The sequence below is a fragment of the Littorina saxatilis genome, linkage group LG1 (assembly GCF_037325665.1).
Source record: "Littorina saxatilis isolate snail1 linkage group LG1, US_GU_Lsax_2.0, whole genome shotgun sequence".
Classification (NCBI taxonomy): domain Eukaryota; kingdom Metazoa; phylum Mollusca; class Gastropoda; order Littorinimorpha; family Littorinidae; genus Littorina; species Littorina saxatilis.
In genome coordinates, this window is record NC_090245.1 from 43,941,056 (window position 1) to 43,964,149 (window position 23,094).

At 42.9% G+C, this 23,094-nt stretch overlaps 2 protein-coding genes across 2 annotated transcripts in view; one reads left to right on the forward strand and one right to left on the reverse strand.

Annotated features, from left to right (window-relative positions):
* Positions 1–1,648: 1,648 nt before the first annotated feature.
* On the reverse strand, positions 1,649–7,108 carry LOC138975491 (keratin, type I cytoskeletal 9-like). Its single transcript, XM_070348229.1, has 7 exons — positions 7,034–7,108; positions 6,775–6,870; positions 6,361–6,580; positions 5,658–5,829; positions 5,290–5,377; positions 4,920–5,031; positions 1,649–1,668 (listed from the first exon to the last, which is right to left on the reverse strand). Exons 1-7 carry the CDS (start codon positions 7,106–7,108, stop codon positions 1,649–1,651), a joined length of 783 nt encoding a protein of 260 aa, XP_070204330.1.
* A 9,712-nt stretch (positions 7,109–16,820) lies between these two features.
* LOC138970795 (uncharacterized) overlaps positions 16,821–23,094 on the forward strand; it is a 102,625-nt gene continuing 96,351 nt past the window's right edge. Inside the window, exons 1-8 of the mRNA XM_070343333.1 lie at positions 16,821–16,996; positions 18,244–18,270; positions 18,949–19,082; positions 19,728–19,979; positions 20,713–20,896; positions 21,307–21,351; positions 21,627–21,825; positions 22,292–22,469. Of these exons, the coding sequence (XP_070199434.1) occupies positions 16,933–16,996; positions 18,244–18,270; positions 18,949–19,082; positions 19,728–19,979; positions 20,713–20,896; positions 21,307–21,351; positions 21,627–21,825; positions 22,292–22,469 (1,083 nt within the window). The 5' untranslated portion in view covers positions 16,821–16,932. The remainder of the gene's footprint in view (positions 16,997–18,243; positions 18,271–18,948; positions 19,083–19,727; positions 19,980–20,712; positions 20,897–21,306; positions 21,352–21,626; positions 21,826–22,291; positions 22,470–23,094) is intronic.

A 23,094-nucleotide genomic window follows, 5' to 3' on the forward strand; every position in this document is an offset into this window, starting at 1 on the left:
CTTGGTGGCTTAAAAATTAATTAATGACTTTGGTCATTAAAAATCTGAAAATTGTAAAAAAAAATAAAAATTTATAAAACGATCCAATTTTACGTTTATCTTATTCTCCATCATTTGCTGATTCCAAAAACATATAAATATGTTATATTCGGATTAAAAACAAGCTCTGAAAATTAAATATATAAAAATTATTATCAAAATTTTTTTTTCGAAATCAATTTAAAAACACTTTCATCTTATTCCTTGTCGGTTCCTGATTCCAAAAATATATAGATATGATATGTTTGGATTAAAAACACGCTCAGAAAGTTAAAACGAAGAGAGGTACAGAAAAGCGTGCTATCCTTCTCAGCGCAACTACTACCCCGCTCTTCTTGTCAATTCCACGTGCACTGCCTTTGCCACGGGCGGTGGAGTGACGATGCTACGAGTATACGGTCTTGCTGCGTTGCGTTGCGTTCAGTTTCATTCTGTGAGTTCGACAGCTACTTGACTAAATATTGTATTTTCGCCTTACGCGACTTGTTTAGTTTTGTTGTTGTGTTGTTGTTGTTGTTGTTTGATGTTGTTTTGCGGTATTCGGCGCCGGTAAGTTTGATATTCATGCTGTATCCGTGAGTGATGCTTAGTGGTGCTCCTTGGTTTTCACACACACTGACTGACTCACACACACGGCCACGCGCGCATACACACTCAAACAACCGCACATATGCGCGCAATCACGCAAATATAGACACAGAGTAAAAATAATAGAGGATCAACATATTTATTTTTGATTTGAATACATCCGTGCGTGAACTACTGAATCATGCCACATCCCATGCACGGTCATTGTTTTCTAAAACTTGAATTTGTAAAACTCATTAAAAGTTTCAGTCAACACACACACACACCCCATACATAGTCAGCCATATAGTCAGTACTGAACAGGAAAGGAGCTGGAATGCGTAACGTTATTTTGTGCTTAAAGTTGTAGGTCATTTTAAGTCAATCCCTCTCAGGTATGTTAAGATGTGTCTGTTACGGTAGTCACAAACAATGACAGAAAAATTAATGCGTTCAGAGCTGTCTTTGTACTGTCGTCGCCGTGGCTCTGTATGCTATACAAAGCGGAGATAGGCATGAGGAAACCTTACTAGATGAGGAACGAAAAGAAGTGTGGCCGTCACCAACTCCCTTGCAGACCAAACTATACGGCAGTCGGACAGGAGTTGGAGAAAACGACAACATTTATCACCAGTGCTGGACTGATTGTGTAACCTCTGCGAACGCCAAGAAGAAGAAGAAGGCATGAGGAAAAACATATACACATAAATGTTAGACCAGAAAATGAGAAAACAAAATAACAAAACAAATGACAAAATAAACGAAATAAAGGGAAGTCTAATAAAGAATACGGGACTAAATGAGTAAATCAAGCAATAACTACAACAAACAACAACAAAAGGAGTTAGGCCTGACCACTCGGGCACGGCTTCGGGGACGAAAAACAAACACTCAAACACACACAAAACGGAAGACTATGAGGTCAGAGAGAGGATAGAAAGGTTCTAGATTGGCTTACTGACTTTAACTTCAATGTGTTGTTCCACTCCGTGAGATCCCGAATACAACACCACGTAAACATGCACAAACAGGCACAGGGGAATCAGACGGAATCCAGGCGCACTGAAGAACAGCACATGTAAACAGTGTTTAGGTTTTGAGGGAAACACCACGAACACAAGGAACAGGAGATCCACGTGAAAACGAAAAACAGGCAAAAAAAGCGTCTGCGTTCCGCGGCGAACAGGAGATCTAGGAAACACAGAGCAATATCTCCAGGATCACACTAACACCACAGAAACACAACAACTACACTACAGCACAGTGATGCAGAGGACCAACATCCACATGAAACACAGATACTGAAGCAAAACGGGTGATGACTCTTTGCGCTTCAGCCAACACAGGGCATGCAGCTGGAAGACGGTCAGAGGGTAAGTCACGGTTGGTTACGTTCTGGAGCGGGTGAGAGCAGGTGTGCACAGCTCGGTGTCGCTCAGCTGAATGTGACACACACACACACACACAACACACACACACACACACACACACATACACTGACACACACACACACACACACACACACACATACACTGACACACACACACACACACACAACACACACACACACACACACACACATTCACACACACACAAACACGTCTGAAACGACCACTATCACACAAACACAACCCTCTTGCACGACGTCGCTCACTGATCTCACTACAGCAATCATGCTTGCGCCACTCACTCTGGCACTCAACCCATTAAATTAAAGTATACTGTTCAAAAAAAGAAACGCATAGTTGCTACTTGCCAAATTTGTTTTATTTTTCGAAAAAATTAACAGAAAATCCAATATTTAGATTATTTGTTTGAAATTTGGTATGGACACAGTTGAATGCACACACAGTTCATTTGCATCTTCAAATCAATCAGTCAATCAATACGATTGGGTGCCGAGGCTGTCAAGTCAGGAGGGGGTGTGACTGCCTTGAGCAGCAACAACTGCCCGGCACCTTCTGGGCATGGACTGGATCAGATGCCGGATATCTTGCTGTGGGATGGTGTCCCACTCCTCCTGAAGTGCCTGCAATAGATCGCGGTGATTTGCCGGCGCTTCTTCTCGCCTGCGCACACGTCTGTCCAATTCATCCCAGAGGTGTTCTATCGGGTTCATGTCTGGCGACATGGATGGCCAGGGAAGCACCTGGACATGGTGGTCGGTGAGGAACTGGGTGGTGAGTCGTGCTGTGTGCGGGCGAGCGTTGTCCTGCTGGAATATGGCATCCTGGTCAGCCAGAAGAGGAAGGGCGTGTGGGCGCAGAATTTCCTCCACGTATCGCTGGGCAGTTATGCGCCCTTGGACGTGCACCAGGGTGCTCCTTCCAGCGGTATTGATCGCCCCCCACACCATGACGCCTCCACCACCATGAACGGGTGCCTCATCCACACAGTTGGGCGCGTAACGTTCGTTTACTCTCCGGTAGACCCTCCTCCGACCATCATGTCGCTGGAGCAGGAAGTAGGACTCGTGATTCCGGACGGTCCAGCGAAGGTGCTGGTTGCCCCACTGCACTCGGTTCTGGCGATGGCGGCGGGTGAGGACAGCTCCTCTGTGAGGTCTGCGAGCTCTCAAACCAGCTTCATGCAGGCGGTTCCGCACGGTCTGGTCCGATAATCGGTGTGGCCCGGGGAGAGCCTGGACAGAAGATGAGGCCGACAGGAAACGATTCCGGAGGTGGCGGAGCCGTATGAAGCGGTCGTGAGCAGCAGTTGTCGCCCTTGGTCTTCCCGCTCGTGGCAAGTCAGCAACGGAGCCAGTGGCTTGAAACCTGACCCACAGTCTACTGATGGTGCTCTGAGACACGTGGAAGTGCCTGGCGATTGCACTTTGACTTTGGCCTGCTTGTAAACGACCCAATGCAATTTGGCGGTCTTCTCTGCTCAATCGAGCCATCTTTCGTCGCTGAATTGTCGTCTGATTTCTTTGTGGCGAACAATCCGCTTTTATGGGTTTTGGAAGACATGGTGAGAGCTCAATATTCCCCGAGTTTCACGAGATTACACTGAAGCATGACGAGTGGTCATGCCAAATGAGCAATTTTGACATTGTAGCCACTGATAACGCATGCGTCACGTGCAGAGCTCACTTGTGGCAATGGACGAAAGGTCGACGACCAGATAAACATTTTCTGCAGTTTGGTGGATATCCTTGTAGCCATATAACTAAATTAACCAAATATTACAAGCTATGCGTTTCTTTTTTTGAACAGTATATATACAACAAGTCGCGTAAGGCGAAATTACTACATTTAGTCAAGCTGTGGAACTCACAGAATGTAACTGAACGCACTGCATTTTTTCACAATGACTGTGGTCCGCCGCTTGTGCATGACGGAGTGAAACTGACGAGCCTGTTCAGCGCGGTAGAGGTTTCGCTGTGGTGCATAGCACGCTTTTCTGTACCTCTCTTCGTTTGAACTTTCTGAGCGTGTTTTTAATCCAAACATATCATATCCATATGTTTTTGGAATCAGAAACCGACAAGGAAGAAGATAAAAGTGTTTTTAAATTGATTTCGAAAATTTAATTTTAATCATAATTTATATACTTTTAATTTTCAGAGCTTGTTTTTAATCCAAATATAACATATTTATATGTTTTTGGAATCAGAAAATGATGAAAAATAAAATGAACGTAAATTTGGATCGTTTTTAAAAATAATTATTTTTTTTTACAATTTTTAGATTTTTAATGACCAAAGTCATTTATTAATTTTTAAGCCACCAAGCGGAAATGCAATACCGAAGTCCGGCCTTTGTCGAAGATTGCTTGGCCAAAATGTCAATCAATTTGATTGAAAAATGAGGGTGTGACAGTGCCGCCTCAACTTTTACAAAAAAGCCGGATATGACGTCATCAAAGGTATTTATCGAAAAAAAGAAAAAAGCATTCGGGGATATCATTCCCAGGAACTCTCATGTAAAATGTCATAAAGATCGGTCCAGTAGTTTGGTCTGAATCGCTCCACACACACACAGGCACAGACAGACACACAGACACACAGACACACACACACACACACACACAGACACACAGACACACAGACACACACACACACACACACACACACACACACACATACACCACGACCCTCGTCTCGATTCTCCCTCTATGTTAACATAGAGGGGGAATCGAGATGTTAACATAGAGGGAGAATCGAGACGAGGGTCGTGGTGTATGTGTGTTCCAACGTCTCCTCCCGTATCTGTTCCAATGTCTGCTCCAATGACTGTCTGCTCCAGCGTGTGTCCTGGACGGACGCATAGACCGACGCGGGGACGGACGCGCGAACGGATGACCAGCCTCACGGACGGACGGTGTGTCTCCTCCAATTTGTCTCCTCCAATGTATCTCCTCCAGTGTCTCCTCCAGTGTCTCCTCCAGTGTCTCCTCCAGGGTCTGCTCCAGTGTTTCTCCAAACTGCAACAACACCAACATCAGCATCAATAGCAAAAGCAATAATAACAATCACCAAAATAGCATCAGCATCAACAACAATCACAAAGTTAGCAATAACAACACAACTGGAAATGCAGAGCAGCAGCAGCAAAACAACAACAACAACAACAACAACAACAACAACAACAACAGCAGCAGCATCAGCAGCAACAACATCAACAACAACAACAACAACAACAACAACAACAACAACACGTGCGGACGGATGGCCAGCCTCACGGACGGACGGTGTGTCTCCTCCAATTTGTCTCCTCCAATGTATCTCCTCCAGTGTCTCCTCCAGGGTCTGCTCCAGTGTTTCTCCAAACTGCAACAACACCAACATCAGCATCAATAGCAACACCAACATTAACAATCACCAAAATAGCATCAGCATCAACAACAATCACAAAGTTGGCAACAACAACACAACTGGAAATGCAGAGCAGAAGCAGCAAACCCACAACAACAACAACAACCACAACCACAAAGACAACCATGACAACAACAACATTAGCAGCAGCAGCAGCAACAACATCAAAAACAACAACAACAACAACAACTTACAACAATGAAAAAACCATTAAAACTATATTTTTTAAACGTACATCTGCTCCAGTGTTTTAGATCCAATGTATGCCCGGGAGTCTCCTCCAATGTCTCCTCCAGTGTCTGTTCCAATGTCTGCTCCAGAGTCTCCTCCAAGGTCTGTTCCATTGTCTGCTCCAGAGTCTCCTCCAAAGTCTCCTCCAGTGTCTGCATCGATGTCTGCTCCAGTGTCTGTGAGGGACAGAAAAAGAGATGGTTAGTGTATTGGTGAAAACGAGCATTGTCCCCTGCAGTGTCTGCTCCAACGTCTCCTCCCGTATCTGTTCCAATGTCTGCTCCAATGTTTGCTCCAGCGTGTGTCCTGGGCGGACGCGCGGACGGACGCGCGGACGGATGGCCAGCCTCACGGACGGACGATGTGTCTCCTCAAATTTGTCTCCTCCAATGTATCTCCTCCAGAGTCTCCTCCAGTGTCTCCTCCAGGGTCTGTTCCAGTGTTTGTCCAAACTGCAACAACACCAACATCAGCATCAATAGCAACACCAATATTAACAATCACCAAAATAGCATCAGCATCAGCAACAATCACAAAGTTAGCAACAACAACCACAACCACAACCACAACGACAACCATAACAACAACATTAGCAGCAGCAGCAGCAACAACAACATCAAAAACATCAAAAACAACAAAAACAACAACAACAACAACAACAACTTACAACAACGAAAAAAACATTAAACAATATTTTTTAAACGTACATCTGCTCCAGTGTTTTAGATCCAACGTATGCCCGGGAGTCTCCTCCAATGTCTCCTCCAGTGTCTGTTCCAATGTCTGCTCCAGAGTCTCCTCCAGTGTCTGTTCCAATGTCTGCTCCAGAGTCTCCTCCAGTGTCTGTTCCAATGTCTGCTCCAGAGTCTCTTCCAATGTCTGTTCCATTGTCTGCTCCAGAATCTCCTCCAATGTCTCCTCCAGTGTCTGCGAGGGACAGAAAAAGAGAGATGGTTAGTGTATTGGTGAAAACGAGCAGTGTCCCCTGCAGTGTCTGCTCCAACGTCTCCTTCCGTATCTGTTCCAATGTCTGCTCCAATGTCTGCTCCAGCGTGTGTCCTGGACGGACGCGCGGACGGACGCGGGGACGGACGCGCGGACGGATGGCCAGCCTCACGGACGGACGGTGTGTCTCCTCCAATTTGTCTCCTCCAATGTATCTCCTCCAGTGTCTCCTCCAGTGTCTCCTCCAGGGTCTGCTCCAGTGTTTGTCCAAACTGCAACAACACCAACATCAGCATCAATAGCAACAGCAATAATAACAATCACCAAAATAGCATGAGCATTAACAACATTAACAACATCATTAACAACATCATTTACAAAACAACAACAACAACTCACAACAATTAAAAGAACATCAATTTAAAGAATACGTACATCTCCTCCTGTTTTTTTAGCCCCAATGTCTGCGTAGGAGTCTCTTCCAATGTTTCCTCTGGTGACTGCATCCATGACTGCTCCAGTGTCTGCGAGAGACAGAGAAAGAGAAGAGTGTTGGTGTGTCTGTGAGAGACAGAGACAGAGAGAGAGAGTGGGTGTATCTGTCCTAACGAGAATGTGCGTGTGTGTTTGTGTAGGCAGAAAGATATATATAGAGAGAGACAGAGACAGAGAGAGACAGAGACAGAGACACAGAGAGAGAGACAGAGACAGAGAGAAAGACAGACAGACAGACAGAGAGAGAGTGTCGGTGTGGGTCTGAGCAACAACAACAGTAGCAACCTTAACAACAGCAACAGCAACAACAGCAGCAGCAACATCAACAACAACAACAATAACAACAACAACAACAACACCAGCTGCAGCACCAGCAGCAGCATCTGCACCACCAACAACAACAACAACATCAAAAACAACAACAACAACAACAACAACAATAAAAACAACAACAAAAACAACAACAACAACATACAACGTGTGTGTGTACATTTTGTCCTGCCTCTTGCCAGCAAACAAGAGACACGTCTTCTTGTCTCAGGTTCATTATGAACAATTTAGCAGCTACCTCATGGAGACTATGGTACTGTGGCTTACTCAAGCTCAACCCCAATAGTGCTCCACTTCCCGGAGGGTTACACTCCTGGTCGGCCGGAACTTCCGTCGTTCGATCCGAAAGGTAGACGCACAGGTTTTTGTTAGGGGGTAAAAATCAAGGGTCTGCCAAACCCGGCAAATGCAGTAGGCAGCCCAGAGATCCCTTGTTCACACCGATACTAGCTTAACTACTCTCGTTTTCTATTGAAGACAAGGTTCGTCTTCTTCTTTAGAACTTTAAGAGCTCTCTTTTTAGAGGTATGATTGTCTCCCTGGATTCGCTTATGGCCGCAAGAAGTTTTACACTTCTTTCGCGTGTCAGGAGCAAGACAGAGTCAGCGAGGTTGACGCTCTTTCCTACGGCATTCCATTTGTCAAATAATTATTTGGATACTTTTTCATGTTTTTTTCACCAGTTTTAGCTAAATAATCATTATTTAGAAGCTCATGTGCTAAATAAGTAATTGTTTATAAACAATGTAAAACAATTCTAAATAATTGTTTTGTTTACGTAAACCATTCATTCTTTACCTAAACAATTAATTGTTTACCTAAATAATTCATTGTTTACGTAAATAATGATTTATTTAGCAACATTGCTGATTGTTTACAAACAATGTAAAATACGTCTAAATAATATATTGTTTACGTAAACAATATATTATTTAGACTTATATTACATTGTTTATAAACAATCAGCAATGTTGCTAAATAAATCATTATTTACGTAAACAATGAATTATTTACGTAAACAATGAATTGTTTAGCCAACACATTTTCCATTATTTAGGGGTTTCTAGGAAAATAAACAAATTTACGAACATTTTCTGATAAATAATGTTTGGAGATACCTTGTATTGAATTATAGTATATACACACACAAAAAAAATAAAGCTCAGAAGTCAATTCTTGATTCCCCTAAATAATGAAAACTGCTTTCCCTAAACAATGAATTGTTTAGGGAAAGCAGTTTTCATTATTTAGCGAATCTGCTAAATAATGCATTATATAGGTAAAGAATGATTTATTTAGCAACTGCTCACTTTATCCACCCAAAAAATATTATTTTGTGAAATAAGTGATTATTTGTGTAAACAATACATTATTTACGTAAACAATGAATTATTTACGTAAACAATGAATTATTTACGTAAACAATGAATTGTTTAGGTAAACAATGAATGGTTTACGTAAACAATGAATGGTTTACGTAAACAATGAATGGTTTACGTAAACAAAAAAATTATTTAGATTTTTTTACATTGTTTATAAACAATTACTTATTATTTTAGCACATGAGCTTCTAAATAATGATTACTGATGAAAACTGATGAAAAAACCATGAAAAAGTATCCAAATAATTATTTGACAAACGGAATGCCATACATGATACTTTCCGGTCGTCTGGAAGACGTAACCCACGAAGCTTACGATCAATTTCACTCAGGTTTAGACCAGACTTTCTGGCTTTAATCTAACCACCGGTCACCAGAGTGCAACCGCTCAGTCGGTGTTTTTTTTAGCCAGGCGACTCAGACTTGGTCAACTGTCCCTTCAAGGCCTTAGGCCACCACCTGTCTCGCATGCAACCGCTACATTCAACAATGTTGCTCTTTATATCCTTTAACATGAAAACGGGACAAGGATATTTATCTAATTGACCCTATCTAGGTGGGTTTTTTTTTACCATCATTAGGCAAATCTATGAGTGGTGAGAAACAAAAAAGGGGGTGGTGGTGGGGGGGGGGGGGGGGTGGTGAGGCAGTCAGCCCTTTCTCCAGCACCTGCAAGAGTGCACGATTCTAGAACTTGGCATCGCCTCTAGCAGTCCTCAGTTCAGGAGGACTCTACGATGTTCTACGAACAGCTTTTTCGAAGTCAGACGACGTTTCATCAATTTTTGAGAAACGTCGCCAGAACTATCATGTGGCAGCAGGAGCGGGTCAAGTCCGCTTAATATCAATAGTATATCAATAGGTTCCCACCGCCTTCTTGAAGCTTTCTGCTTATATGTGATTCGGAGAAAGAATATGTAATTTAATCGAAAATTGTAATAATAAATTTTCATTTGATTAATATACTTCCCGAATCACATAGTTAATTCCCTCCCACCAGTCGTAGAAACGACGGTGCTACTCACTAATGGCGGAAGAGTGTTCCTCGTGGAGGAACGTGTGAAATATGCATAATAGCATTTACAAGAAGAGTGTTTTTCTGGGAAATCATCATCTACGTGGATTCAGCGGCACAAGGATGTGTAAATGACGACATGCGGTGAGCCGTGATACAAACTCGTGAGTGTCTGTCACACCTTAACTTGTGCAGTAATCTATTTGTGATATAGTATCTTTATATCATTTAATCACATGTATTGAGTGATTGCGATAAGATTGTGTGAACTGTGTGTTCGAGAAGTTGATTGGTATTGAGTCCCCCCGCGGGTTAGATACGAGAAAGAATTTACCCGATGCTCCCCAGCATGTAGTAAGAGGCGACTAACGGATTCTGTTTCTCCTTTTACCCTTGTTAAGTGTTTCTTGTATAGAATATAGTCAATGTTTGTAAAGATTTTAGTCAAGCAGTATGGAAGAAATGTTAAGTCCTTTGTACTGGAAACTTGCATTCTCCCAGTAAGGGAATATATTGTACTACGTTGCAAGCCCCTGGAGCAAATTTTTGATTAGTGCTTTTGTGAACAAGAAACAATTGACAAGTGGCTCTATCCCATCACCCCCCTTCCCTCCGTCGCGATATAACCTTGAACGGTTGAAAACGACGCTAAACACCAAATAAAGAAAAGAAAAGAATTGGTATTGATGTTTTGAGGTGAAGAATTGTGTTGTAATTTGTGAGGAATTAATAAGTCTGTATCCTCCCAAATTCTGTGTTTGAAGTGTGTAGTGTGAAGAGTGAAGAGTCAGTGTAATTAGATAGGACAGAACACGTATACATAAAAGTAACTCCTTTATTCGCACTATAATCCACTTCATGACATTCAGGCGACTTGTTTTTTCTTCCAATTTACCAGTAAAGTGACAATGTTTTGCTGTGTTGTGATTTGTTCCTTTTGTGGGTGTTCATTCATTTGAATTAATTAAAAAGAGGACACAGCTCCGTCTGAGGTACAGAATCCAGCCATTTATAGTGACAAACACGTACTTGTCGCATTTTAGAGCGATAACAGGGGAAAAAAATAAAAAAAAGTCCTTAGGTATTATCTCTTTAATCCAGACTAAGGTGCAGGTCATAAAAACTAAGCGTTGGTTAATCAATGAAATGTTGACCTGATATTTTGACCACAGTTCTGCATGTAGCATGCATCCGGTCTTGTCTGTGAATGAGTTTTCTTATCTTTTCTTGATCTTGAAGGAACTTGGTGTATTGAGTGCTCTTACGACCTACTACACATTCTTTACGAAACAACGAACACTGAGCTGCGTGTGCAGAACCGATTTTCCAAAACTTATTAATGATGAAAAGAAAATAGTAAAAATAAGGGGGGGGGGGGGGGGGAGAGTTTAGTTTCCCATCCGAGTAAAAAACACAAATATACTAAGAAAGAACCAACCGAATACAAATCAAAAACAACGGAGCAAAGACTATAGACTAATAGAAAATAAACACACACACACACAAAAACTGAGAAAAAATGTTATAAGCTCGTGTCTATGCGTCGGCCTGTTTGTCTTTTTCTCTACAGTGCGAGTGTGTGTGTGGTGTGTGTGTGTGTGTGTGTGTGTGCAGGTGTGCGCGCTGTCAGCCAGACATGCAAACACGAACGCACACACACACACACACACACACACGCACAGACTAGCATGGTGCAGTTTTTCTTGGCTTGGCATTCCTTTGCCGGTTCTTATCTCATGCCACACCTTCAGCACTGACGTCACGTCCGTTTCAGGTTTAGTACCGCCTCCGCTTAGTACAACTATCTTTCTGTCTGTCTATCTGGGTGTATGTATATGTGTGTGTGTGTGTGTGTGTGTGTGTGTGTGTGTGTGTGTGTGTGTATCTCTGTGTATGTGCGTCTGTCTCATTGCATGTATGTCTGTCCGTGTCATTCTATCGACTATCTGCGTTTCTGTATAATGTGTCTCCGTTTGACTTTCTGTCTTTATTTATTTATTTATTTTTATTATGGTGAGCTTATATAGCGCGAACCACAATTAACTGTGCTCTCCGCGCTTTACATACTAATTTCTGCCGTGTGAAATGGAATTTTTTACAGACAGACAGACAAACAAACATTTTTTACACACAATATATAACGCATTCACATCGACCAGCAAACCTCAAGCCTGTTAGGCGAAACTTTACCTTTCACGGCCTTTATTCCAAGTCACACGGGTATTTTGATGGACATTTTTATCTATGCCTATACAATTTTGCCAGGAAAGACCCTTTTGTCAATCGTGGGATCTTTAACGTGCACACCCAATATAGTGTACACGAAGGGACCTCGGTTTTTCGTCTCATCCGAAAGACTAGCACTTGAACCCACCACCTAGGTTAGGAAAGGGGGGATAAAATAGCGGCCTGACCCAGAGTCGAACACGCAACCTCTCGATTCCGAGCGCAAGTGCGTTACCACTCGGCCACCCTGTCTTTCTGCCTGTTTGTCTGTTCATCTTTGTGCGTATCTTTTTGTAAGCACACCAGCCATCTATGTGCGCGTGGGCTCTTGGTATCCGTCTGTCTGTCTGTCTGTCTGTCTGTCTATATGCCTGGCTGTTTGTCTGTCTGTTTTTCTGTCTGTCTGTCTGTTTTTCTTTCTGTCTGTCTGCCTGTCTGTCTGCCTGCCTGTCTGCCTGTCTGCCTGTCTGTCTGTCTGTCTGTCTGTCTGTCTGTCTGTCTATCAGTGAATGTCAGTTTGCGATCGTTAGGCTTAATTGATAATGTTTAACCCGGTGTAACACGAAATTTTTACTCCACGAAAAATTTACTCCGGAGTAAATATTTCGTACGAAATTCTTACTCCGAGTACACTTTTTGTACGAGAAAAGAACTCCCCAAGGCACGAAAAAATTACTCCCTCCACGACATTTTTACTCCCCATTTTTTTTTACTTCCAGTAAAAATCTCGTACGCAAAAATGGGATGCGGGCGAAGGGATAATGCCAATAAGTGATCTCGCGCAAACGAATGTCGCGCTACCCTCCCTCCACCCCTTCCACCACCAAGACTAACAGGGGACAAGGGAGTAAAAATTTCGTACACCTGGCATGGGAAGTTAAATTGCTCGTGTTGGGGTGAAGTAATTTATTCGTTATTTATTCGTCAGGGGAGTAACATTTTTGTACGAAATGTTTACTCGGAACTCACCTGTCTTAGGGAGTCATTTTCTCGTGCAATGGGGGAGTAAAGGGAGTAACTTTTTCGTACGAAATGTTTACTCCGGAGTAAAAATCTCGTGGGAGTAATTTTCTCGTGTTACACCGGCGTTATTGGTTGTTTGGTTATTTAGCGTCGCTACAATCCTATCTTAGTTTCCATTGCAGTAGCCGTGCTCAAAATTAGTTTCGTGTAGGTCTGTCACAGTCCCCAGCGTCAGAAGATCGAGGACTGGCTAACCTGAACAGTCTACCTGCTTCCAGATCAAGAGGTCAATCGAGGTCGTCGTCTTGCTGCCTTTGATAAAACAGGACTTTGTGCAGCCGCTGGCAAATGAACCAGACTGTCTTGGCACACAGACAACATGTCATTGTGCCCAAGTTTACAGTTACCATTTACGCTGTATTTGTACGTGTGCCCTCGAGGATGCGTGTTATATATTAGGCCTACGTGTTACATAGATGAAGTTTTTCGATTTTGTTGTTGGCGTTTGTTTGTTTGTTTGTTTGTGCGTTTGTGTGTTTGTTTGTTTGTTTGTTTGTTTCATCCAATGAAAACAATCTGTAGTTTGTGCCTTTACTGTAGGTTGTTTATTTAGCAAACAGGGAGCAGCCAGCAGATTGAAGTAATCGCTAAGTTGTAGGATATCATTTCTAAAAGATTCCCTAATCACGCAGCTTAATTTTACCAAAAGACAAGAGACTATACGGGACAGTCATATGGATCAAAAACGAGTCATATCCTGTTTTGCTAAAGTGTCATTTACTTACCATCGACTTAAATCTGGATTGTCTGTGAATTGGGTCGACATGACCGTTAGTGAAACAGATAACCTACAAGTGAGTGTAGATGGGAAGTAGATTTGAGTGCAAATATCACATTATGAATGTGAGCTTAGTTGCAGCAGTTATTCCAAATACACATCTACATGGTGACCCCCAAAAAATGCAACCCTCCAAAATGCGAATAACTTCTACATCTGTTGACCGAATCACTTTAAATTTGGATGACATAAACTTCAGCCTATGCATGTCCCTTCCACGAAGTGGCGATTTTGTACTTTAAATGTTCTGACTTTTGTGCAATAAAACAAAGTTTCCAAATTCAGCGATCGACTCTACAGAACGAGATTTGACATTGAGCGGTAGCAATTCTTACCTGATTTAAACTCTCCAGACTTTTACCATTTGTATTCAGAATGTCTGAGGTTACACAAACACCCCCTTCACCCTCTAGATCATCGGTGACCTGAAGAAAGAAGTTACAGCTAGGTTCAGGGCAATCCCTAGACAGGAAAGCTTTCGTGCCATTGACAAGTTCGGAGGTGTAATTTGGAACACATTTTGGAAAAAAAGTTAAATGTCGGACCATTTTACCTACAGACTCGAAACTTTGTAGAATGGTCATGGACAAACTGAAGTTTATGCACAACAACTACGAACATATTTGCTAAACTTAAATGACTGGAAAAATTAACCCCTTTGTTGTAAAGTTACACTTGCGTAATGTCGCGCACAATTCATCAATGACAGAAACGCATTCATCCATGGGAAATGCCTAATCCTGCCTATAATTGTTGTATTTAAGTCATTTATTGTCTAATTTTGATTAAGGTATACTATGTCATTCAAATTACTCCAAAGGTAACAATCTGGGGGGCTTAAATCAAGTAAATTTGGCTAGGTACCGCTCAATTTCAAACCTCGTACTGTTTAGTCGATCCCCGAATTTGGCAACTCTTTTTGAAATTGCACAAAATTCAGACCCTTTAAAACATAAAACTGTAACTTTGTGGAAGTGTCATGTATTGGCTGAAGTTTATGTCTCCAAAATATGAAATGATTCGGTTAACAGATGTAGAAGTTATACGCATTTTTGAGAGTTGCATTTTTTTGGGTCACCCTTTAACATATTATGCAAGCTTATTAGACAATGTCAGAGTACATGCAGTGTTTTCATAACGATTATATATAACTATGTTGACTGGCTCGATATGATTCTGCTCGTGTTATATTACAGAGAGCACTGAAACAAGGTGGTTTTTCACACGTTGTTCTTTTCTTTCTGCATAGTTTAATACATGCGGGAGATCTTCAGCAGCCATGCATTGAAAATCACAAGTACAGTCTAACGTCCCCATAACGACCACGTAAGCAGGGTCGGATCCAGGGGGAGGGGTTTCCGGACCCCTCCCCCCCTAACCTAAAAAGATACAATAATATAAAAAAAATAAAAATAAAAAATATAACCGGCACGGTTGGCCTAGTGGTAAGGCGTCCGCCCCGTGATCGGGAGGTCGTGGGTTCGAACCCCGGCCGGGTCATACCTAAGACTTTAAAATTGGCAATCTAGTGGCTGCTCCGCCTGGCGTCTGGCATTATGGGGTTAGTACTAGGACTGGTTGGTCCGGTGTCAGAATAATGTGACTGGGTGAGACATGAAGCCTGTGCTGCGACTTCTGTCTTGTGTGTGGCGCACGTTATATGTCAAAGCAGCACCGCCCTGATATGGCCCTTCGTGGTCGGCTGGGCGTTAAGCAAACAAACAAACCCACTCATCGTAAAACATTGATCATAAGTACCTTCTAGAGTTGCGACAACTAGAAATGTCCAGAATTTAATCGAGACAAATCTCAAATAACGTCAAATACAATCGGCAGCAAGTCAGAGCATATAATAACTCATTAATTTGACCAATTTCTTTCTATCAATCACAGTTTTACACTCGGTTTGACTATGTTTTTTATCCTTTAAAGTTGTTTCTGTCAAATGAGGGTGTAACTGTGTCGGAATGGTTATGTGTGGCATGCTAATGTACATGAATTGGACAACACCAAGATAAAGTCCAAATGAGTAAAAAACTAAAATAAACTAAGAAAGAATACAAATCAAAAACAACGGAGCAAAGACTATAGACTAATAGAAAATAAACACACACAAAAACAAAACCTGAGAAACAATGTTACAAGCTCGTGCCATCTGCTCGTCTATATGCGTCTGTCTTTTTGTCTTTCTTTCATGTTACACAAAAAGTCACATAGCTTTGAAGTTTGTATCTTGTACCTTTGCCCCGAATAACACCCCTCCTTCTTTTATCTCTTCTTCTTCTTCTTCTTCTTCTTCTTCTTCTTCTTCTCCTTCTTCCTTCTTCCTTCTTTCTTCATTCTTCGTTCTTCTTTCTTCTTTCTTCTTTCTTCTTCTTCTTCTTCTTCTTCTTCTTCTTCTTCTTCTTCTTCTTCTTCTTCTTCTTCTTCTTCTTCTTCTTCTTCTTCTTCTTCTTCTTCTTCTTCTTCTTCTTTTTCTTTTTCTCTTCTGTCTTCTGTATGTCTGCCTGTTGTGTCTCTTTGTTACCTGTCTTCTGGACCCCACCTTACATTGCCGTTAAATAATGCACTTTTAACAAAGCCAGGGTTTGACTTCTGAAGAAACAACGATGAGTCAGGGCATTACAGACACAATTAAGAAGACATCCCACATGCAATGTTACGCTTACCTGACACACAACACGAAAATGCAGATACCACACAATGAAGAACACAGAAGAGATAAGAAATGTGCTTATTTCTTGGGACTTTAACAGCCTTTTATCTCTCCCCAGACACACTTTGGTAGGCATATCGTACCACTGCACTTCTGACCCTAAAACTTAATCAAAAAGCACACACAGATTGTTTTTTGGGCTGCAATTCCAACGGGGAAAAAAAACAAGCCACATGTAACATCTCTTCCGCTCCTGATTGGTTTAATAAGTGTCACGTGACAGAAATTATCATTGTAAAATAAAAGAATTGTCAACGCAGACGACATTACAGAGGCTTTGCCAGAAGTGATCCTTCCGCCTTGAGCGGTGAAACAGTCCCTGCCAGAATCAATCAGCATCTGGAAACGTGATTGTTTCAAACCGTTGCGATGATTCTCGGGCACTGTCTGCCCCTGTTGGTGGCACTGGCCACGCAACATACTGCACAGGGCCGTGAGTACTATTACCTTCACGATTTGTGTTGCTCTTTTCCCTGAACAACTTTGTGTTGCTGTCTCCTGTATACCGAAGAAGGACTATAGGGCATAGATGATTTTTTTTTATCTCGAGATATACTTGCCTTTACGATCGGGTTTTTTCCTCCCTTTTTCTTGCTAAACAGCATTGTTTTGCTGTCTCCTTTATGCAGTAGAATAACTGTAGGACATAGGTAAAACAAATTGTTTATACATATACTCGTCTACACGATTATTCTTTCCCCTTCTTTCTGAATAAGTTTGCATTGCTGTCCGCGTCATTAGTGGGGCCCCCAGTTGAAACGATTGTTCAAATTTGTATACCAACATATCATTTGGTGTGCTGTTAGAAGACATCCAAAGAATGTAAATTCCAGGGGGGGGGGGGGGGGGGGCAAGCAATTTGTGTCCTCTGGTAAATTTGGTTGCTAGGCAACGGAGTGCCTAGTCGCGAACAATGTCAAACACACAGTTTGGGCGTTTTAACACATATAAACTATAATATAAGACTGAATAAACATAATAAATTCATATTATTGGGTTGTTGTTGTCTTTTTAATGCCTTTAAGTGAAAAAATAAATAAATGGTTGAAAAATGAGCCAAAAATCATATTTTGGAACCTTCGGGTTAGGCTATATTTGTAGGTGCTCCCAAATAGAGACAAAAGAAGGTAAATAATAAGCTTACAATTTTCAGATTTTTAATGACCAAAGTCATTAATTAATTTTTAAGCCACCAAGCTGAAATGCAATACCGAAGTCCGGCCTTTGTCGAAGATTGCTGGGCCAAAATTTCAATCAATTTGATTGAAAAATGAGGGTGTGACAGTGCCGCCTCAACTTTCACAAAAAGCCGGATATGACGTCATCAAAGATATTTATCCCCCCCAAAAAGAAAAAAACATCCGGGGATATCATTCCCAGGAACTCTCACGTCAAATTTCATAAAGATCGGTCCAGTAGTTTAGTCTGAATCGCTCTACACACACACACACAGACAGACAGACAGACACACACACACACACACACACACACACACACACACACACACACACACACACACACACACACACACACACACAAACACACACACACATACACCACGACCCTCGTCTCGATTCCCCCCTCTACGTTAAAACATTTAGTCAAAACTTGACTAAATGTAAAAACCACCCTTCCTTTCCGCCGCAAGGGGCTAATGTACGTTACACCTTTCTCTTTCAGAAGGAAACGGACGCTTACAACTTCAAAGTAAGAACAACGCATACATGCATGTTGTTGTTGTTGCTGTTGCTGTTGTTGTTGTTGTTGCTGTTGTTGTTGTTGTTGTTGTTGTTGTTGCTGTTGTTGTTGTTGTTGTTGTTGTTGTGCATGTTGTTGTTGTGCATGTTGTTGCTGTGCATGTTGTTGTTGTTGTTGCTGTTGCTGTTGTTGTTGTTGTTGTGCATGTTATTGTGCATGTTGTTGTTGTTGTTGTTGTTGTTGTTGTGCATGTTATTGTGCATGTTGTTGTTGTTGTGCATGTTATTGTGCATGTTGTTGTTGTTGTTGTTGTTGTTGTTGTTGTGCATGTTGTTGTTGTTGTTGTTGTTGTTGTTGTTGTTGTTGTTGTTGTTGTTGTTGTTGTTGTTGTTGTTAAAACAAGGGGGTTAAAACTTCGGCTGGTTGGCTTACTGTTTAGTTGTTAGCATGCTTGCACAGATTGTGAGCATTGTTGTCGCCTAAAGTTTCTATCCGCACTTGTTAGACGTGCTTGCATTCAGTGATTAGTCCAAAAAGTAAGGCTTTGTGCTTTATTTCGACTGAAGTGAATTTGTAGGCTAACCTATATTAGGCTTTTCAGTTAAATGGACGTTCTGTTTTCTACTTCTCGTGAAGTAAAGCCATTTAAAAAATAACAGAAATGCGTTTTGCTTTTCTTCCAATCAGCTATCGCAAACGGTGCTGACGTCCTCTTCGTTCTGGATGGGTCACAGAGAGTGACGTCACAGCAGTGGACGTACCTACAGAACTGGCTGCAACAGATGGTTGAATATTGGAACATTGGTCCACAAGGTGTCCAGGTAAGCACCTGTTAATTGTTGGGTGGTCAGTGGCGGGTGTGTCGGTTGGTGCACGAAGCTGGCAAGAAATTGGGACCATCTAGGCTATTCCCGACATCTTCCCGTCCAACGTCTAACTGTTCTAACTAAGTTTTCTATGGACCAGAAGGGAATCTACGCCCACGGCAAAGGCGCCCAATACCAGTGGTCTCTGAAGTAGGCAGGCATAATGTGATCGTCTATCGCTGACATGTTCCTTTTTAACTTTTCACGTTTCCAACAAGACAGTGTACACTGCGAATTGCACTTGTCTGAACATCCTGTACCTCTGACAAAGTCTGCACTCTGTATTGTCTAGGTGGGATATTCTTCACTTGCGGGATCAGGGCCCAAGCTCAGTGGTATTTGAAACAGGTGAGAAAGTGTGATGGTCAATTCCCGACACGACCCCTTCAAACTAACGTATATTCTTCGTGGTCTAACAGCCGCATATTCTCCATAGTCTATAACTACCGCCTGTTCTCTATTGTCCAGGTGGGATTTTACACCTACGGGAACGGGGCCCAAGCCCAGTGGTCACTCCAGCAGGCAGGGGGCTACCAGCAAGCTGTATTCTTTTTTTTACGCCATGTATCTCTGACAGGTTTTACACTCTGTGTTTTCCAGGTTGGATTCTACACCTACGGGAACGGGGCCCAATCCCAGTGGTCACTCCAGCAGGCAGGGGGCTACCAGCAAGCCGTACAGGAGATCCAGGGCCTGAGGGCCTCAGGAGGTACGGCCAACGCCGGTCAAGCCATCCGCCAGGCCTACAGGGAGGGCTTTTCTGCCCAGAACGGAGGCAGGTCGGGGGTACCCAGGATCATCGTGCATGTGTCTGGTGGGCCTGCTGCTGATGCCTCCTTCTTTCACCAGGCGGTCAGTAGTAGGAGTAGTACTATGAGGAGAGGTAGGAGTGTTTATGGCAATAGGGAGGTCAAGGAGGAGTAGTACTATGAGTAGAGGTAGGAGTGTTTATGGCAATAGGGAGGTCAAGGAGGAGTAGAAGTGGAAGTAGCCCAGGTAAAAAAAGTACTGCAGTATACTAAAGTACAGTACACATAAGTAGGGGCCTACCATAGTACTTGAAGTAGAGTACATTAAAGTATATATACTATTGCACATTGAGGTAAATATACTATAGTATACTATAGTAAACTATAGTACAATTAACTTTACTATTGTATTTTGGCCACTTTTGTACCACACTGTTCTATAGTATACTACAATACATCGTGTGCTATTTATTTACCTAGGAGTAGACGTGAGAGTAAAAGATTCTGCTGACCCCTCCTTCTTCCACCAGTAGCAATAGGAGTAGTAGAAGCCTGGCGGGAAAGAGAGATGAAGAGTGAGGAGGTGGGAGGTGGGAGGCAGAAATTTAAGAAGATGAGTAGAAATGTAACAGAAAACACAAACACGATCATACAAAAATCAAATTCACAAGAGCTTTTAAGTTCATTTTGTTAAAATCGACAATAAAGTAGAAGAGCAAAAACGGAAAAGAATTCCACATGCACTGTTTGGGGTGTCATAGCATTATTGCTGGACAGTATAGGCTAACACAATGGATTGTTTTTCATAGAGATATGATTTTGTTGTTTTTCTGCAGGTGACAGATGCGAAACAAAGTGGTGTAGCAGTCTACAACATCGGCGTAGGGGCGGGAGCGGGACTGCTGCCGACGGATCTGTCGCAGGTAGCCAGTGAACCGAGCAGCCGTTATGTCATGACCTCCCACAGCTACCAGACTCTTGACACCCTCACTGGCCCGCTCGCCGCTAGAGTCGCTGAAGGTGAGAATGGCGTGTATTGTTTTTCATTTGTGACAATTACGTCATGAAAACAATGACATGTATTCAGTTATTCTTCTTCTCGGACCGCCATGGAGAGTGTGACTGTTCTGTTTTGAACACACACACACACACACACACACACACACACACACACACACGCGCGCGCGCGAACAAACACGCAAACACATTCATACACACACACACACACACACACACACACACACACACACACACACACACACACACACACACACACACACACACACACACAGTTACTAAATGTGTTATTTAAAACAAAAAGGTTGCTTAACTTTGGAGCTTCAGTTTATTATTATGCTGGCTAATAATGGGTAGGAAGGACCTGTACATTTTTTGGTTGAAATAATTGTTGTTGCTTTGTTTTATTTCAGAACTTCCCTCGGGACCAGGTGCTTCTCTGCCACCAGTAACGAACGGTATGTTTTCACAAGGACAAGAGTTCACACACACTCACAAAACATGACAAATGCGCAGAGGAAGTGATCAGCAGTCACGTGACTTGTGACTGCTGAGAACTAAAGGGAAATAATTTAATAATTTGTGATGATTACCAACAACAACAAAACATTCCTTGTTTTTATTCTGACAAAATTAGTATAGAACGTTAGCAGTCTGTCTGTTGTTTTTATTATTATTTTTTTATTTCTGCCATCAGTCGATATTTTTATTTTTTTTATTTTTGTGCCACTAGGATGCCTGCAGAAGGCGGATGTGGTGTTCATGTTGGACGGGTCATCCTCTGTGGGTGACGGCAACTTCCAGCGTCTGCTCAACTACGTCAAGATCGTCTCCAGCCAGCTGCCCGTGTCCCAGCAAGGCGTGCACGTGGGAGTCATGCAGTTCGCCTCCAGACCCTCCGTGCAGTTCGGTCTGGGCGTCTACACGGACAGGTCTGTGTTTGTATGGGTGGGGGTGTATGTGTGGTGGAGTGGAAGTTTGTGTGTGTGTGTGTGTGTGTGCGTGCGTGCGTGTGTGTGTGTGTGTGTGTGTGTGTGTGGGTGTGTGCGTGTGTGTGTGGAGGGTGTGTGTGTGAGTGGGGGGGGTGTGCGTGTGTGTGTGAGTGTGTGTGTGTGTGGGTGTGTGCGTGTGTGTGTGTGTTTGTGAGTGTGTGTGTGTATGTGGGTGTGTGCGTGTGTGTGTGTGTGTGTGTGTGAGTGTGTGTGTGTGTGGGTGTGTGTGTGTGTGTGTGTGTGTGCGTGCGTGCGTGCGTGCGTGCGTGCGTGCGTTTGCGGCAGACTCAAACACTTTATGAGAATGAAAAAACACATCGACAAAAGTAGGCTATCTGAAGATTGTATCACGAAATTCTCTCAATGCTCCATAAACATACAAATACCCAATCCGCAACCCTTGCAGGGCTTCCCTCCTGAAGAGCATAGACAACATTCAGTACATGGGAGGCGGCTCTAACACAGCCGATGCCCTAAAAGCGCTGAGGACCGAGATGTTTTCCCAGGGCATGGGAGCCCGGCCCGGCGTGCCCAGGATTGCTATTGTCGTCACCGACGGCGGGTCTTCTTCCACGTCAGACACTGTGAGTTTGAAGAGTGAGGGGACAGAGCGAGAGAGAGAGGGGGGATAGAGGGGATTAAGGAGAGGGGGAAAGACAGGGAGTAATTGGAGATGGGCTGGAGAGAGAGTTAGTGAGAGGTGGAGAGTGTGAAGAGAGAGGAAGTAAGACTAAGAGACAGACCGACAGGATGGACAGATAGACGGAGAAGGAGGGATAGAGGAAATAGATTCACACAAACAGACAGACAGACACACAGAGGAGGAGGGATATGGGGATGGAAGAAGAAATAGATTCAGACAGACAGACAGACAGACAGACAGACAGATGGACAGACGGACAGAGAAGGAGTGATGGAGGGATGGCGTGAGAGATAGATTCACACAGACTAGTGTTGGACCCAGTGTATGAAAGGGCGAGGCTTCCAAAAATCGGGCACGGGTACAGGGGATGGTGTTGATGCTCTCTTGGTTTGTTTCTTTGTTTGTTTGCTTAACGCCCAGCCGACCACGAAGGGCGATATCAGGCCGGTGCTGCTTTGACATTTAACGTGCGCCACACACAAGACAGAAGTCGCAGCACAGGCTTCGTGTCTCACCCAGTCACATTATTCTGACACCGGACCAACCAAGTCCTTGCACTAACCCCA

Coding starts and splice junctions, on each gene's coding strand:
- LOC138975491 (XM_070348229.1), bottom strand. CDS start 7,108: ATGGATGCAGTCACCAGAGGAAACATTGGAAGAGACTCCTACGCAGAC. Junction 6,581..6,774: donor TTGGAGGAGACACACCGTCC/GTCCGTGAGGCT, acceptor TGTCCCTCGCAG/ACACTGGAGGAGACATTGGA. Junction 1,669..4,919: donor AGGAGACACACCGTCCGTCC/GTGAGGCTGGTC, acceptor GCTGTTCTTCAG/TGCGCCTGGATTCCGTCTGA.